Source organism: Apteryx mantelli, chromosome 14 (genome assembly GCF_036417845.1).
Source record: "Apteryx mantelli isolate bAptMan1 chromosome 14, bAptMan1.hap1, whole genome shotgun sequence".
Classification (NCBI taxonomy): Eukaryota; Metazoa; Chordata; class Aves; order Apterygiformes; family Apterygidae; genus Apteryx; species Apteryx mantelli.
The window spans coordinates 18,930,997-18,947,432 of NC_089991.1; the positions used below are offsets into that span (position 1 = coordinate 18,930,997).

The 16,436-nt window shown below is 35.6% G+C and overlaps 1 protein-coding gene across 1 annotated transcript in view; it reads left to right on the plus strand.

The window, feature by feature from the left end:
* Window positions 1-16,436, plus strand: part of DOCK2 (dedicator of cytokinesis 2) — a 228,141-nt gene that overhangs the window by 77,037 nt on the left and 134,668 nt on the right. Inside the window, exon 27 of the mRNA XM_067304597.1 lies at window positions 10,031-10,126. Coding sequence (XP_067160698.1) covers window positions 10,031-10,126 — 96 coding nt within the window. The remainder of the gene's footprint in view (window positions 1-10,030; window positions 10,127-16,436) is intronic.

The following is a 16,436-nucleotide window of genomic DNA, read 5'->3' on the forward strand; positions in this document are numbered from 1 at the left end:
AGGCTCTGGCACTGCTAGTTTTGACTGTTAAAGATCAACAGAATAAATACTATTTTTCTAAGTATTTGAAATAATTTTCAAATTTAATGTTGTTTCCTTTTATAAAAACCTTCCTGGCTCCTGAAAGAAATGTTTTCCAATGTGCAAATATTGCAAATTATGCTTTTTGCTTTCAGCAATATGTGAGTAAAACAGATTACTCTTCCATTTACTATACCTCGTTTTGAGATTGTCGTTTCTTTCTTGAGCTCCCATAATTAGGAATACTGTAGAAATTGCAGTTTGGGTGACTTTTTTCCTTAGAGAATATTGAACTGACTTTTTAGTGCTTTGCTTTTTAATGACTAGTAGGTTGTTCAGTGAAGTTTCAATATCATTTGAGGAATTTTTTCTGAAAAGAGCTCAGAGTTAATTACCATAGGAAAGCTGTAATTCTTCCCTTATCTAGTTGCTCATTTATCTTGAACTATATTTTCTGATACATGTCTCCGAACTACACAGGCTTTGGATGAAGGCAAGTTCTCATTTCAGTCTCTATTTTTCACTAGGGAGCACTGGGTCGTTTTCTAGTACTGGCGTTGTTACCAGGCATTGTTTGGTTTCATGTTTGAGAGTTTGAGACTGAAAAGGCTTGTCTGCACAGGGCAAATCTTTTTCATGTGTTTTATGAGCCATTTTCCTTATTGTTTTAGACTTTGTTTGGAATTGTTTGAATTTCAAATGGAATTTGTAAGAGAAATGGTGAAAGTATGATCGATTGGGCAAAGAGTGAGTTTAAGCATATGGGGTTGTAAAGCAAAGCACTTATGTTACTGTACACGTTAAAAGATGACGATACAGCTGAAAGCGAGATAGGTTGATACTTTCTGTATGTGTATCACATACATTAAGTTTATTTTCAAATCAGCAGTCACTGTTTGTAGTGAAAGTGATGGATGTGATGTAGAAGTATTGTTAGCTCCTACGGAGAGGCACAGCCGTGAGCATGGGTTTGCAGCTCGCGTTCATCTGGGTGAGCAATAACTGCTCTCTGTAGGGCAGTATGAAGAAGTCGAACTGCTGTTGCTGGTGTGCATGTATGTAGCCCCTTGCTGTCTGAAGACTATTTTGTTCCTTTTAACTTACCTGATTTCCAAGAGCAGGAACTGGGTTATCCAGGTTGATGCAGAAACTCAATGCGTTGTTTTTCAAAGAAGAAACTGTCTTTTTATTCTAAAAATGTCTCTCTTTTGACATTCCATATTATTTATTCCTCAAATGTCGATTTCTAAAGAAAAACCACCCTTTTCAACATGTGTCCTGGTCATATTTTATTTTGAGTGTGCCTGTTGGCACAAAACCTGTTACTCAGTAGAAGTCTTGGTAAGAAATGTGTTTCTGTTCATTTTTGGAAATGCCTGAAAGTTTCCATCTTGGGAAAAACATTTTAAAGTGTAGCTAGACTTTTATTCCTTAATATTAGTAAAATCCATAAAGCTTGAGGGATAGGAGATGACCTATATCAGAAGTCATACATTTCCAGTGAAGTGCGAAGGTGATTGAACAGAAGCCAGTATTTGTTTAAGTAAATGAAGGATTTTGTTTGATGTTTGTTACTGCTGGTTTTGGATGGTTCTGAAAACAAGTTAATCTGTATATGCCTCAAGGATAGGAGAAAGAAATCATTAGACATTTTAGGTTTCCATTGGAAACATTTTAGTTTGAAAACTATTTGGTTACTGTTGTGTTGCTAAGAGCTTTTAAAAAAGGCAGTTACTTTTTTTTTTCCCCCCCTCATAACAGGAAATCATTTTTTCCTTAATATGTGGCAAATGCTTAGCTGTATTTAAAATGAAATGCACTTTCTTTATTAGGGAGAATTATGTCTTTAATAATAGATTTTTTTTTCTCTTTAAACCCATCAATAATATGATGCATATGTCTAAACACAGTTGGAGACCAGAGGTTTTATGGGTGTTTATACTGTTCAGAGGTTTGGATGTCAGTCTTTCTTTAAGTTTTTTAAAGTCTAATTAAAATGATGTAATTATTTGTACAAAATGATGTTGCATAAAAAACATATAATGGATCGGTCCATTAACCCCCATTGGAAGAGGTAATTACCAGAGAGATTTCAAGTACAGTAGAACATAAATATTCTGGTACAATAAATCTTTACTAAAGCTAAACAAAATCAAAGTAAAGGTGTCTAACTTTACATAAAAGCCTCATTTGCATAACTGAAAAGATTGAAAACCTGAATAGAAAAAGAAAATCCATTAAGTCCTCAACTTTGATATGATTAATTGAATTTAGAAAGTGAACATTATCGTTTTGGGTTCTTTGCCCAAGAGGACTTCTCACTTGGGTTCTTGAGAAGTAGCCAGACAAGCTTTTTTCGTGATGATGAACAATGGCTTTTTAGGCAACATATTACCAATTATGTCCTGATAGAATTTAAACCTAGATTTAAAACAAATACAGTAGCATTTCTTCAATAACTTCTTTTAAGGAAGGTAACCTGTCTAACTGGAAATACTCTGTGGGATATTTGGGTGGCAGTTATCTACAGTGTTTGCAATAAATATTAATAAATTTTTAATGTAAGGAGAAAAGGCCCTTGGAGTAGGTTTAAATCCAATAGTAGTATTAGCGTGTGACTGCCCCTCTGGAAGCATCGTATTCCTGATTATAGGAAACATTGTAGGATAATTGGGACATCAGCAAAAGAACCAGACGCTTCTGCTGGGAAAAATACATTCCCTGTCATGCCTTGTGACAGTATAATTGCTGCTCAGAGACAGCATGGGTGTTAGAATGCGTTTAGGTAAATGTCATTAAATGCGCAGTGGTTTTTGTAACTTTACAAGAGAAAATGTGGAACTATCACTAGCAGTTTTTCTTCCTTTGGCAGATAATATGCAGATCATGAGCTCATTTCTTCTTTAACTATGCTAGATGCCAGTCCTGCTTTAGTAGAGGAAATCCACTTTTGAGATGAGTTATCTGAAGGAGGAAAGAAAGACCAAAGGAAAGGAGCATCTTCAATACAGCAGTGTCTTTGGCACCAGACAGTAATTTATCTTTCTTACCAAGGCAGTGCAGAAGACTTCCCCCTTGAGTGCATCATGGATGTTTGCTCTCTAGGTAGTGTGGAAAAATCTTGGTTGAAGGATACACAGTTTTATGTATTCTTGTGTATCCTTTGTGAAATACGTTTCACAATGTATTGAACATTGTGAAAGCCTTGCTAACCTAACTAAATGAGAAAGACTCACTATATGAACAGATTATTATTACAGAATTATTAAGGTGGGATCCTTCAGAATGCCTTCTTACTGTGTTTATCGTATATGCTTACCTTAATATATACCAGTGATGAATTTTTGCATTCAGTGTGTTCTAGATATAGAGTATTTTTTGGTATTTAATCCAATTATTCCTTTCCTCCCTTCATGGAATTGCTCTTGAAGTTACAAGATTAATGAAGTTCTGTGTTGAGCAGTTAATTTCCTGTATCTTTTCACATCTTTCTAGGAAAATGGATGATTTGACCCACTGGAGGAGAAAACTTCAGGCTTTAGTGGTAGACTCACTTTACAATATTAATCATAAGTTTAACTCTTTCTTGAAAGCACTAGCTTCTTGTCCATATTCCTTCCATTTTTCCATCTCAATAGAGAAATACTGTTTTGGAGCAGTATTTAAAATATTATTTGTATAAACTGAGCTTTGATACTTCTGTGTTGGGTTTGTTATGTGAATGTCATCAAAAGCAGCCACTGCTTTTTAAGCTGTTAACTGTATTAGCAAGCAAATTTAGAAGCATATTATAGTTGTGTAAAAATTCATATGACATTTGCCTAACGTGTCAGATTTTAGGAATTTAGCAAAAGAAAATTTCAAATTAATTCAGTCAGGGCACCCACATTCTTTTAAGGCCAGATGTTGAAGTTCTTCTGCAGACAAAATTTTTAGTCAGAACAATGTATGATTGTGGACTATTGGATTAAACAAAAAGGAAAGATGGTTCTGCTTTTACGTGTACTTTTTGTGTGTGTGTGTGTTAGAGATAGAACATAGGAAGAAAATTAAAGTACTGGATGCATAAGAGAGATAGAGAAAGAAAATATGGTTACTCTAAATAAATGCCACTTTTGCTTAGTAGTTATCAGAGACACCATAGGTATTTTCTATTTTCTAATACTGGGGAAATGGCAAAGCCTGAAACACTGTGTTTTAGTAAGTGCTGGCAAATGCTTCACATAACTAGTGGCTGAGAGAGTAAGAACACCTGGCTCTCTGAAATTCCTGGCAACAATTTTAATTCTAGGATTGCTTTTAAAGGTAGCCTGCCTTGTTGAAGAGCTACCTACGTGTTGTTGGCTCTCTTCTTCAGTCCATTCTGAGCATTTTTGTAGGATCTACCCACACAAGTCTCTGTTAGAGGGGAATTTTATAGTAGAATTCTATGTAGAAGAATATAATCCTTCGGAGTACACTAACCCTTATGTGTTGAACATTCCTTTTGAGCTGTATATCCTAGCGGGGGGTGGAAAGGGAGTTGGCTGTGTTCAGGTGATAGTATTAGGTGGATACCACTTGCCTTCCTTTAAGCAAACTTTTACATCCCAGGATTCTCTGAAACTGCGTACAGATGCCAACTAAGTTCTTGTGTTCATGTGAATTTTAGCTGGTTTTGTTTAAAATCAGAGAAGGAAAAATAATTATCCTCTTCATCCTACAGTTGAGACATTTGCAGGTGACACTGTTGCCTAAGCATGGTCATGCAACATTGAAAAGTGTTTCTCGTTAGTAGTCTCACTTAAGTATTGTCTGCTGTTCCTTCTGCCAAGGCTTGGAGTTTTTTCTTCAAAGTAAAACTAAATGTGATAAAAAATTACATCCCATTCTTACCAATGTTCCTTCTCCTTAAACTGGCCATGATGATTTTTAAAAGTGCCTATCTATGTCAAATCTGACCACTGTTTTTTCTGTCAAGCAGACCACTGATGGCAGCTTATTCCAAAGTCTTCAGGAAAAGAAAATCTGTGTTTTATATCCATCCTAATAACCGTGATTGGATATCTAAAGTAGGAATTTCTGTGCAACGGTCATGTAATTTTGTAATTCTGAAAGAGTTATTTGGTTAGTCCAAGTTTGTCACTGTCAAAATACTTGAGCACTGTGTCACACTGGAAGGAGCATGGTTGTCCCTGAGACAACAGAATCATTCTGTTTTTGTCACAACATTGTGAAAGCTCGTATACAACGTGAAAGCTAAATCAAACTATAGTTGTTATTACCCTGCACTGATGATTTTAAAGAGAATGAAGTTTTGTTTGTTTTGGATTTTCTTTTAACTTATGTGTATCAATCTGGTGGGGTTTTTTGTTGTTTGTTTCTTTTTTTCTGCCTTGGCTGTGTAAGAAGTTTTGGTTATGTCTACGTTCATAAGGAATTTACTGCAACAGGAGCAGGTCAGTAGATTGCTGTGGTTTGCTGTGAGGCTCTGGATGACTATTGTATATGTCTTGGGGAGTTTACTTTGAATAAGATGTGATTGATCCTCTCGGTCAAACATCTCTGTTTGTGCATATGGCTCACAGCTTTCTGAAAGCAAAACATGTTAGAAGCATGCTGGGGGACCTTGAAATGCTGTGACCAAACATTGATTCAGGGCCTAGTGTCCTCATTTGAAGCATTGCAGAGGAGCTTCTAGTTAATCCTTATCCAGAAGCAGTCTAGTTTGTGTGCAACGAAACCGCTCAGAACAGAAGCAGTACATAGTAAATGGAGGTGACCAAGGGTTTTGCCTGAAAATTGTTCTGAACCAAATTGCTAATGTAGACACAGGCATATAACTTTGATTTCAAGGGACTTGATTTATGCTTAAGATAAAGGTGTTATAATTGCTGTATTTCATTGTTGTAGTTATGAGGAGTAAGTTATACAAATAATAAAGTTTCTCAATCTGATGTTTGTTTTCTCCAGCGATGTAAATAAGAAATGAAAAAATTGGGGATGGACTATATAATTGTTTAAACTTTTGTTGTAGTCCAGATTGCCTCCTTTTTCTTCTACTGCTGTGTTAACTAGTAGCTTGATTAAAATTATGTATTTTATGACGTAGGTCCTCTGCTGTCCTAGTATACATTCTTTCAACGATAGACAAACACTGTTGTTTGAAACAAAATGCTAAATTTTGACTATTACCCTGATGAACAATGGCAACAAATGGTCTGCACTTCAAAACAAAACCTCGGAATTATGTAATAAATGTAAGACTCTGGGGTAAGTGGTGGCTAACTGCTTTTGGGCAGAAGAACACGACTAAAAAAATCCATTGCTGTACAATCAAAGTTCAAGAAGAATATACAAAAAAGGTTTAAAACAAAACAAAAAAGCTGTGCAGACCTCTGTGCAAGTAAAAAAATGTTCATCAAGAGCATGCTCTGAAGCTATGTTAAAATCTCGTCCAGAGTGTAGATTATCAAAAGCTAATTATCTCCAGAAAGTTATGTTTGACAATATAATAATGCTAATAATTATGCAAACCATTCAAGTTCAAAGAATAAATAAGATGCTTTTTTCAGAAACACAAAATCCTACTGAAAACAGCAGGCGTCTGTAGCAGGTGGATGGGTTTCGCTGCGAGGTAACAATTCTGCATCTGTATCTGCAATGCTGTTGTTTCCTCCATCTGTCACTAAGTGTAAGCTGTGTTATTAAATAGAGATTATTAAATTAATAATGATTATTAAATAAATAATAACTGCAATGTAGTATTTTGAAAGAGTAGTGAAGAATCTGTGATCCAATCAAATGTTTCTGTAATGCATATTATAGCCTGGGGAAGAATAATAGAGATGGTAAGAACAGCTTGTTCATCCTGTGAGTCCAATAAAATTTATTCTGTTTTACTAAGGATGTGTTTCAAATGATGTTTTGCTTTCTAGTCATATAAACCAGTTTAAAAAGTGAAAAAAGGTAAAAACGTTTGGGCACAGTCTGGTGCCAGAGGCTGCCACTGTTCAATAATCCAGCTGCTAGGCTGCACTTTCCTTTTCCTGCTGTGAGGTCGGCTAAGCTGGTACAATTGTGCGGAGGACTCCGATATACCGCTTCTCTGGACTGTAAGCTAGCCAGAGCTGGGTATCGCTGCGTGTTATAGGTACTTGCCTTGAGGTGCTATTGGCTCCCAGCACTCTGCTGCCTGCTCCTCAAAAGCTGCTAACGTATGCTGATTCCTAGTTTGGTGTACGTAAGAGATAAGTATAGGAAATTAGTGTAATACAGTTCTGTGTGAGATCTTACAGAAGGGGAAAGTGGTTTTATTTTACAAAACGTCTAAATAAGTTGGTTTTATCCATGCTAGCATCTGGGTACTCCCCAGCCCAAGGAGTATGTCTTGCAGGGGGTCTGACTAAGATCGCTCATGTGCAACATAGAGGAGAAAGGATTCTGGTTGTCGAGCCCTCACCATGCCTTCTTGGTTCTTTTCCATTGGTGGCTATGGTTTTTAGATGCACCTTTTACATTATTTAGGAGTGGGTGGTGTTTGGTTGTCTGCCTCATTCTTTTGTCTTTTAAGTCTTTGCCTGGTTAACTTATTTTAAGTAGTTTGTTCTTGATCTTGCTGTCTAGTCATTTGAATGAAATCATACATTCTGTGCTCTGCTGACAGATAGCTTTCTTTAACCCTCGTTTCTGCTGTTAATTCTGGTGTGCTCGCCCACACGTGTGCATTTCCATTTGTACCAATCTTAGTATCTGTCACAAATCTCTTCAGAAAAATTTCGAGGTGAGAGATTAAGATTCTGAAGTTGGCTATCTTGAAAGCAGTAAATTTTGTAAAACTTAGGACAGTGACAGTTCAGTCAATGGCACAATATAAATATGCAATTAATTGATTTATCTTAGATTTAAAATGAACTGAAAACTAGCTATGTAGCAGGAAATTGAAGTTATGAGACTACATACTGGGTTTTTATTGCTCTGCAGTCAGTTAATATTAGATAACTAGTATTTCTGAAAAAAATTAGTAAAATTAAGGTTAGAATTTTGTTTTTCTAACCTGTTTCTTCAGATGATAATGTTGGGTTGACTGGAATGAAGAAAGGAAATTTTTTGCAAGTTTTCAAAGTTGTTTGAGAATGATGGAATGGTGTTGTGCACTTTTTTAAATTAGCCTTTTAAGAAGACTTTGATAAAACTACAGGCAAATTCATTAGGTGTTTGCTGTGATTTGAGACATATTTCAGAAACAGTGTCTTGAATGCTGTCAATAATCCTTATTTTGAAAACTTACAGTGAATATGGTAACAAGTAAACCATGCAAACAACTTGAGTGAAAAGTGTTTGATTGCAACTTTGCATAAGTCTGAAGAATTTGGTTTATGAACTTTGTCTAGACAAAAAGTGGTTATGTTTTACTGTACAAAAGTACAATTTTATCTCAGAAGTTTTTCGGGCGATTTAAAAAAGAAAAGCCGGTAGAGACAAATTTATTTTGGTAATCATTCAAGTTGACTTGGTGAAGAGATGTATGGAAGGTTTTATTTTAAATTTCATATAGATATTTTTAGTGCATTTAAAAAACAAAGCCAACCCACTGGATGGTTTTGTATTGTTTGATTGGTATAAGCCTGCAAGCTGACAGTGTGTACATGGGAAAGGGAAGGAGGTGGAAGAGTGGCTTTGTAAAAGTACTCTAACATTTGTCTTCTATGCAGCAACTGTCAAGTGTGGTCTTTATAAATCCAGGGGTGTACCAGAAGAGTTTAAAATTTAAAAAATATATATATATATTTTTATATATATATATATACTGCAAATATGAATACCCTGGTCATTTGTAGAATATAGTAAGTTTTGAAAGGCTGTGACTGGCAAGAAGACCATGGAGTGTGTCAAAATAAAGGGACATAGACTGTATATGGTAACTATAAAATTGGTAGGTAGGATGGATGTGACATTTGCTAAGGTATGCTGGCCTGATCGAGATTAATCAAAACAGGAGAAAGAGAAGGGTGGCAGTGTTGGACATCTTGGAAAGGAGGAGTGAGAAGCAGTTTCTTGTGGGTTGGTTTTGGAGCTCAGCCACCTGGCATACTGTTGAGATATCCCTGTGGCTTCTGTGGCTGTGGTGTTCATCCAAGACTTCATGTGAGGTTAAAGGGGTGGCTTGTTTGGTGTAGAGTAAATTTCATTTTTTACTTTTCTATTAGATATTTTTTAGACCTTTAACTGAGAGCCAAGCCTTTTTCTTTGCTGGAATATGTTGCTTGCTTTTTTCCTAAGTTTGTCTAGTGATTGGAGTAAACTTAATGAAATTGGTAAGCATGAGATGATACTACTCTACCCAGTCTGAAAAAAAGGAAATGCTTTATGCATGCAACATGCCAGGTGTATCTATCATTTGATGCAACTTGGTCAGTATTTGCCACTGAACTGCAAAGGTCAGTCAAAACTTGGTGTTGACAGATGGTGGGTCTCTGCTTCAGCCTCCGCTGGCCCGGTAGACCAGTAGTTCTTTGTTAATGGGTTCAAAGAGCTGACCATCTTCAATGCGGTGTCCTCCCAGAGCCCCAAAGTGAAACTAAGATGCCTTTCTCTTTTAATGATTAAATTCTTTGCGACTGCAAGCTAAGAATGGTATTGAGTTCCAGACTATCTTGAGGACCACTGATACATGTGGAAATCTATGATACAGTTCTGCTCGATTATCTGTTGTCAGGATGTTGATATTAAGTTATAGCCTATTCAATTAATGGTAAAACACGAGCCCCTTGAGTGGGGGGTAGGAAGTGGCTCTTTGAAACGAAACAATTATGGGATAGGACTAAATCTGGATTGTGTCACTTGAAATGAGTATTCCCCTGAACTTGCTGAAACTAACGAGCAGTGTGAGCAAACAGGATTAGTATCATTCTTTCAGGAGGGTGGTGGCATTGAACAACTGGAACTGTCCACATGGAAGTAATTGGTTTCTTCCTTGTTTTACAGGAGATAGGGATTTAATATGAAAATTGCTTTTTCTGATTTACAGACATCAACTTATCACCATATTCAAGAAATAATGGTACAGTTATTACGCACAGTGAACAGAACTGTTATTACGATGAGACGAGATGACCCCTTAATTGTGAGTAATATTTTTAATGCTTTGAAAGTCATTTCATAGTTAACTGTAAAAATGAAAATACAGTACTTGTTGAGTGTTTGTGGTCTTAGATAAGCTACCTGTTTAGATTTAAAATGAAAAGTTCAAAGCTTTATTCTCTCTTCATTCATCCATGCCACCGTACTGTCTTTCAGAGTGTAACTGAACACTGCTAGTGAGATTTGTGCTTTAAAAAAAACTATCTAAAATTAATTGCTCTCTGAAGAAAATAACTAAATAAATAAATATATATAAAGGGCACACTAACACATTGAAAATAGTGTTTCTACTAATCTAAAGAGGATTGCTGGGTAAAATTAAAAAAACTATTCTGAGTAGCATATATAAATAATTAAATTTGTGAGTGCTTTTCTTCTTCTAATTTTTCCAAATGCTTTACTTTTCAGAGAGTTAGAGTTGCTATGGAACAGCTGCTGTTCCCAGCTTTTTTTTTTTTCTGTAGAAGGAAGATGAACACTTATTATTGACAGAGGGAAAATGTCTTGAGGTGCTCTTGCACAGAATACTTGTCTGGGGTTCTTGCAGAGAGTCCATGGGTTGAGAGTTATATTCAAGGACAGATTCTGCAGTTTACCTAGATTTAAGTACATATCTGATAAGCACTTCTCTTGACTCAGGCTATTTGTAACAAGGAAGGCCAGTCTCTGACTCCTCAGGCAGCAGGAGATAAGGAAGTTGCCCTTCCGATTGTGCGCTTAAGAGATTATGTACATTAATTTTTAGTCTTACAGATGTTTACAATTTTCTGCAAAATCATGAGCAGCATTTACTTGATTGTTTCAGCCACAAAGGATCCATGATATATCTTCTCAAATGTAATTTGTTTCCATGTTCATTTCTGTTGGAAAACCAAGATAAATGTTTTGGAACACTGTCAGTCTGTCGTACGTGTGTGTCATATGGTGTTTTAGGATCCTTATAATTAAGTTCTTCAGAAGGATATTTGTCAATAGTTGCTTGACGTAAGCTTTTTGAAACTCCATGATGGTGGATCTGCAAGTTTCAGAAATCACATCATTATATATTTATAAAAATTCAGGTCTCGTTCTTTTTTTTCTGTGCAACCCTTTAACATGTGTGTATGGTCATAACAGGAAGAGGTTTTGAATAAAGATCCAAAGAAGCTTTCAGTTCTCTGCGGTTCTTGAAAATGTTTCTGTACTTGCAAACAAAGCATCATATGAGTTGGATGCCTGATGTAATCAATCCACCAATGAATTATTTCTGGGTACCATAAATAATAAATGAAGAGGCAAAATGAAACTGTAGTAATCATTCAAAAAAGGATCCTTATCATCAGGAAACAAGGGCTGGTTACAGTCAATTGAAATGGTTTGGAAAATCAAATTTTTTCTCATCTACTGTAATGTTCTGCCATTCTTAATTAAAAAGATCAAATCCAGTGTTAATTTGGGAATCCAGATGTCTGAATGCTGATAATGCTCATCAGCACCTGTGCATCTGTGTATATTGGACACGTCAGACATGTATCAAAGCAGAAACCATTAGAGTTTGCTGGAACTGACACAAGGTCTCTCAACAGAATGGTCCTTTACACATGAAGAAATTGTTCGTAATGAAGAAAATTCTTTTGCATTCAGAAAGAATTTGCAAAATAAGCTAGTTTTATGCTCAGGGGACTATCTTTAGTTCAATCAGTTAATTTGCAGGTTTACTTTAGAAACTCTTGAAAGGGCCAAACTTCTTGATGGCTTGAAAACTTGTGTTTTTAAAAATCAATCAGACAGAAATTGTGGCTCTCCACAGAATGCGTAGGTGAGCTACGGTTACTGAAAGTGTGGAGATTTGGCACTGCAAGGACAGGCAGAACGTACGGGGTAGCTGCAGTCCAACAATTGCTTTTAGTGTTGACTTGCGGCTGACTTCATCTCCCATTTGCTTTTGGGAAAAGGGGAAGTTGCTCTTCAGACTCTTTAGTTTGTTTCTATGTTTTTGAATATTGGAAGTATTTCATGATCTTCTGCTGTGTAGTTCTGCATAAGTTCAAAACAGAGGGCCTATTATGTGAAAAACAATGCCAATACCGTTATTTTAATATTATAAACAGAATGATTACAGTTTATGTGACCTGTAATTCTTTGAAAGTTTAAATCTCTTGTGCCTGATAGAGTCCTGCCTTTTATCTGTTTGAGATCTCTTGCTTTTTGGCAAGGAGGAGCAGGTAAATTTTCCTCTTCAGGTGTTCTTTTCATGATCTTCTAGGCTGTCAGTAGAGAGGGAGTTGAAAGGCATTTAGGCTTACAGCTGCCTTTATTTTTTCTTGTGGCAATGTCAGTTGAACTCTGCCTTGTGCTCAGCAGGGTAACAGTGCTCTGTGAAATGCGTTTATGTAATTACTAGAAAGGGTCAGGCTAAGATGGGCACGATTTCTATTTGGGAAAAGGTGGCAGTGGTGAAAACATAATTTGGCTCTCTGTAGCTACTGTGGAGAAGGCTTGCTTAAATGCCACGGAGGGCTTCACTGTGATGTCTTGCCAATTGAAGTCTTTAATGATGCATTGAAATCCTAGTTCAGGAATTATAGAAGTAAAATGCTGTACTTGTTTTCTGTATGGACTTGGTTATATGAACAAAAATATAATAAATACACCATATGTGTTTTAAAGCTCTCCTTTGGTAGACCCAAACTTGGTTTTGTTTGCATTAGCAGTTTAGCATGGTAAAAAGGCTTGTAGTTAGGCTACATACATCAATTTTGAGGCAATATTTGTATAAAATATTGTAAAAATAAAGATTTTGCAAAAAGGAAGCTAGGTGGAGTTTCTTCTTTTTTTTGTTGGTTTTCATCCAAAGGCAAGTATAAAAGTAAGGATTCTGGACATAGACAATTACTGGCGTTTTAAGGGGATTCCCAGTATCCTAAAAAATAGGAAGATGTGAAAAGCCTATGCTCTGTTAACCAAAGCAGCCATGGTATACTTTGTCTTCAAAATACTTTATTACTATGCAACATTGATTTATAATGAGAATTAAAAATGTGTAAACTTTAGATGGCATATTCTTGCAAAAAACAAAAACCTTTTGGGGAGATAGTGACCAAAGCAGCCATTTTGCAGGGCTGACGTAGTTGGTAAATGTTATATTCAAACGTTCACATGAACTATCTAAAGCTTTACAATATTTTTGTTCAGTATTCCGGTCCAATTTGAGTCCAATCCAATCACTACAGAATATGATTCTGTAAAAGAACCATTACCCATTCTTTTTCCTTTTCCAAAGAATAGTCTTTTACTCCTTGGTAATGTTATTGAGTCCTGAAACCTAAGAAAAGTATCTCATTTTATTGCAAAAGATAACATCCCATTTAAAGAACCTAGAAATGTACAAAACATACATTTGATTAATACATTTCCTTAGGAAGTTGTTTTGTATTTGGGCTAGCATAAGGATCAAGTATTATGGCTTTTTCAAAGAGCTATAGTTTATGAAACTACGAAAACCCCTACATCAACTGATGTTACATGATAGAGAGAAATCAGTATTTTATTCATACCTTCTGAATTTTTTAAAAATGTTAGGTTGACTCTTTCCATAAAGCAGCAAGTTCAAATGCAATAATTGAATGTGCCGTGTGCTGTACAGTATTTTACAAATAGCATATTGTAGATCTCATTTAAATATGTATTTTTAGAGAAGCCTATTATATTATATATACAAATACTATCAAGAAAATATGTTTCTTTAAAGAGTGTGTTCATGTGCATTTATACTATTTAACTCTGGGAGCTGTTGTGGGGCAATACACCATAGTTTTCTACAGTAGAGAAATTTTTTTTAGCCAGTACTATTATTTTCTAATAATAAATCTATTTCTCTTGCTTTTCTAATCCTGGCATCATATACCTGTGTTGTGTTTATCTTATACCATTAATTTTTCTATTTCCTATTTGAATTATTAAAATCATTAATAATTTTAAAATCATTAAAAAACAAAATAATAACACAAAAAGCAGCCCTCGCACATTACATTCTCATGTTGTTTAGATTCTGCAGTCATGCCGTGTTACCAGGGTATATATTTTTCTGTATTTGATTTATGTTACCAGGATATACCTGACATACTTTTACTTGAAAGTTACATTAAACTATTGCATTTTTAAGTGCTTGTTGTAGTTAGAGAATTGTGGAATTTCTGTTTGTGTTCCAGAGAAGCCTTTTGTTTGGATGTTAAATGGGCGTTTTAGAAGTTGGCTGGCTTTTGCTACTGCTAGGACACTGTTTAGGTGGCTACTGCTGACTCATTCACTCAGCTGGTTTCTTATGTTATCCTCATATAAAAGAGATGAGCGGCCAGCTTTTTTGAAAGAATTTCCTTTACTTGACTGAAGTCCTGGAGTTCTGTAGGAGCAACCTGCCGAAAGACAGTGCTTGAGGGGAGCTCTAATTTCATATTTTCTTTCAACAAAACCATGTGTCTTGAGGGAGGTGAATTTGAAAACACTAGACAGTCTGAGGGTAGGCTGAAAGAAACGTGAATATTCTTCTTCAGTTGCAGCGTTGGAAGCAGAGCGCCAGCTGGCCTTAGGTAACTTAAGTGTTCACTACTGCGTGTGTATATGTTACAAAGAGAATTTCATATCCACCTATGTATAATCCCTACTGTTGTGATTGAGAGAGAATTGGAAAACAAAAATCGAGAAGCATGGCAAACAAAGGGTGAGTTTTGACAGGGAAAGTAAGGGTTAAAAAGTGTCTACGCTTCTGAATGCCATCAAGGTCAGACATTAAAATCTAAAACCAGTAACCCTTTAAGTCAGCATGTGTTTTCCAGAAGTACTGATGTTTTTTCAGATCGAAAGAAAGACTTAGAGCCTTATGAAACTATCGTGGATGGACTTTCTTAAAGTGAACAGGGTATTCCTGTTCTTATGTAGTTTTACTGACCCCAGAAATTTACTGATAATACATGACGAACCAAAATACTGAGATTCATTTAAATTGAATAATCTGGATCCCTCAAAGCTGTTTTGAAGGTATATTCAGTATGCTTAAAAAAAGAAAGACAGCTTAAAATGAAACTTTTAATGCATAATAAAAAAGGAAAAAGAAAAAAGATTCCTTTCATATAATAACAAATTGTTGAAAATCACTTCAAGTACAGAAAAATCAGTACAGTACAGCACTGGCTTTGCTAATATGACTCCTCCCAGTATTGCGTATTATTCTACCTTTCCTGCAGAGGATATTCATCTTTAAAAAGTTATTTTAATAGAAAAAAACACATACTAATAGATCCTTCAGTGTATCAATTACAGATACTAATGCAGAATAGGTAGGAATGCCATAGGCATGCCAGCATGAGCAGTACATGTATTTGAATGTGATATAGTGATGCGATCTGATGTAACGGTTTAGTTCTGACCTCCGATATGTCCAAAAGTTGTTATTGAAGAGCTTTGCTGGCTCGCTGAAGGTATGCTTTTTTGCTTTTTTCCTCTGAAAAGCCCTAGAGTAATGAGAATTTTGTGCCTGTGATTTCCATAGTGAATGTACTTACATGCAAGTGTTTTTTAAAACTCAGTCCTTCAGAATATCGATAAGTTAAGCCATGTTACATAGCATATTTCTTCTAAATGAAGACCAGTTTTCTTGCACTGTTAGTCCTCCTTTATATCTATGCAAAATTATGTCTTTTAATGTGTTTCTAATATCTAATTAACCCTGCAAATTGGGGGAATGCAGAAGTGTACAAAAAGTGCACAGTTTTTAAATTAATGTTGCACAGTTAATACAATATGACTTTAAAATGAGGATCTAGGGATTAATCTGTTGAATACACTGGCACCAGTTGAACTCATTAACCAGAGTCACTTTTAAGAATAGTTCTGCAGTATGTTCCACTAAACCTAAAATACCTTTTTGGCCTTTACATTGTGCCTTTTGAACTTGCTTTGTAAAATGTTTTTTTTTCCCTTATGAATGGTGATCGCTTTGTCATAAACAAAATAATAACCTCGAGCCTTAATTAGGTTACATTGGAATACCTAGTACTAGCTGGTGCCTCAGCTAGTTTTTGAAGGTTAAAAAAACCTACGCTGACAGCTGATGAACTTGTTCTAGCATATATAATTTGTTTTGGCATAATGCAGGTAAGTTCATTTAAAAACTAATTTTTAGGACTAATTTTGTATCTTGTGGACCTGTATGGGGCTATTTCCTTAGTTAAGATTAAAAAATGTACTTTGGGATATAGTGATACAGGTTTTAAATGCATAGTGATACTGGGTGGACAAATTGGGAAAGTGGTTTA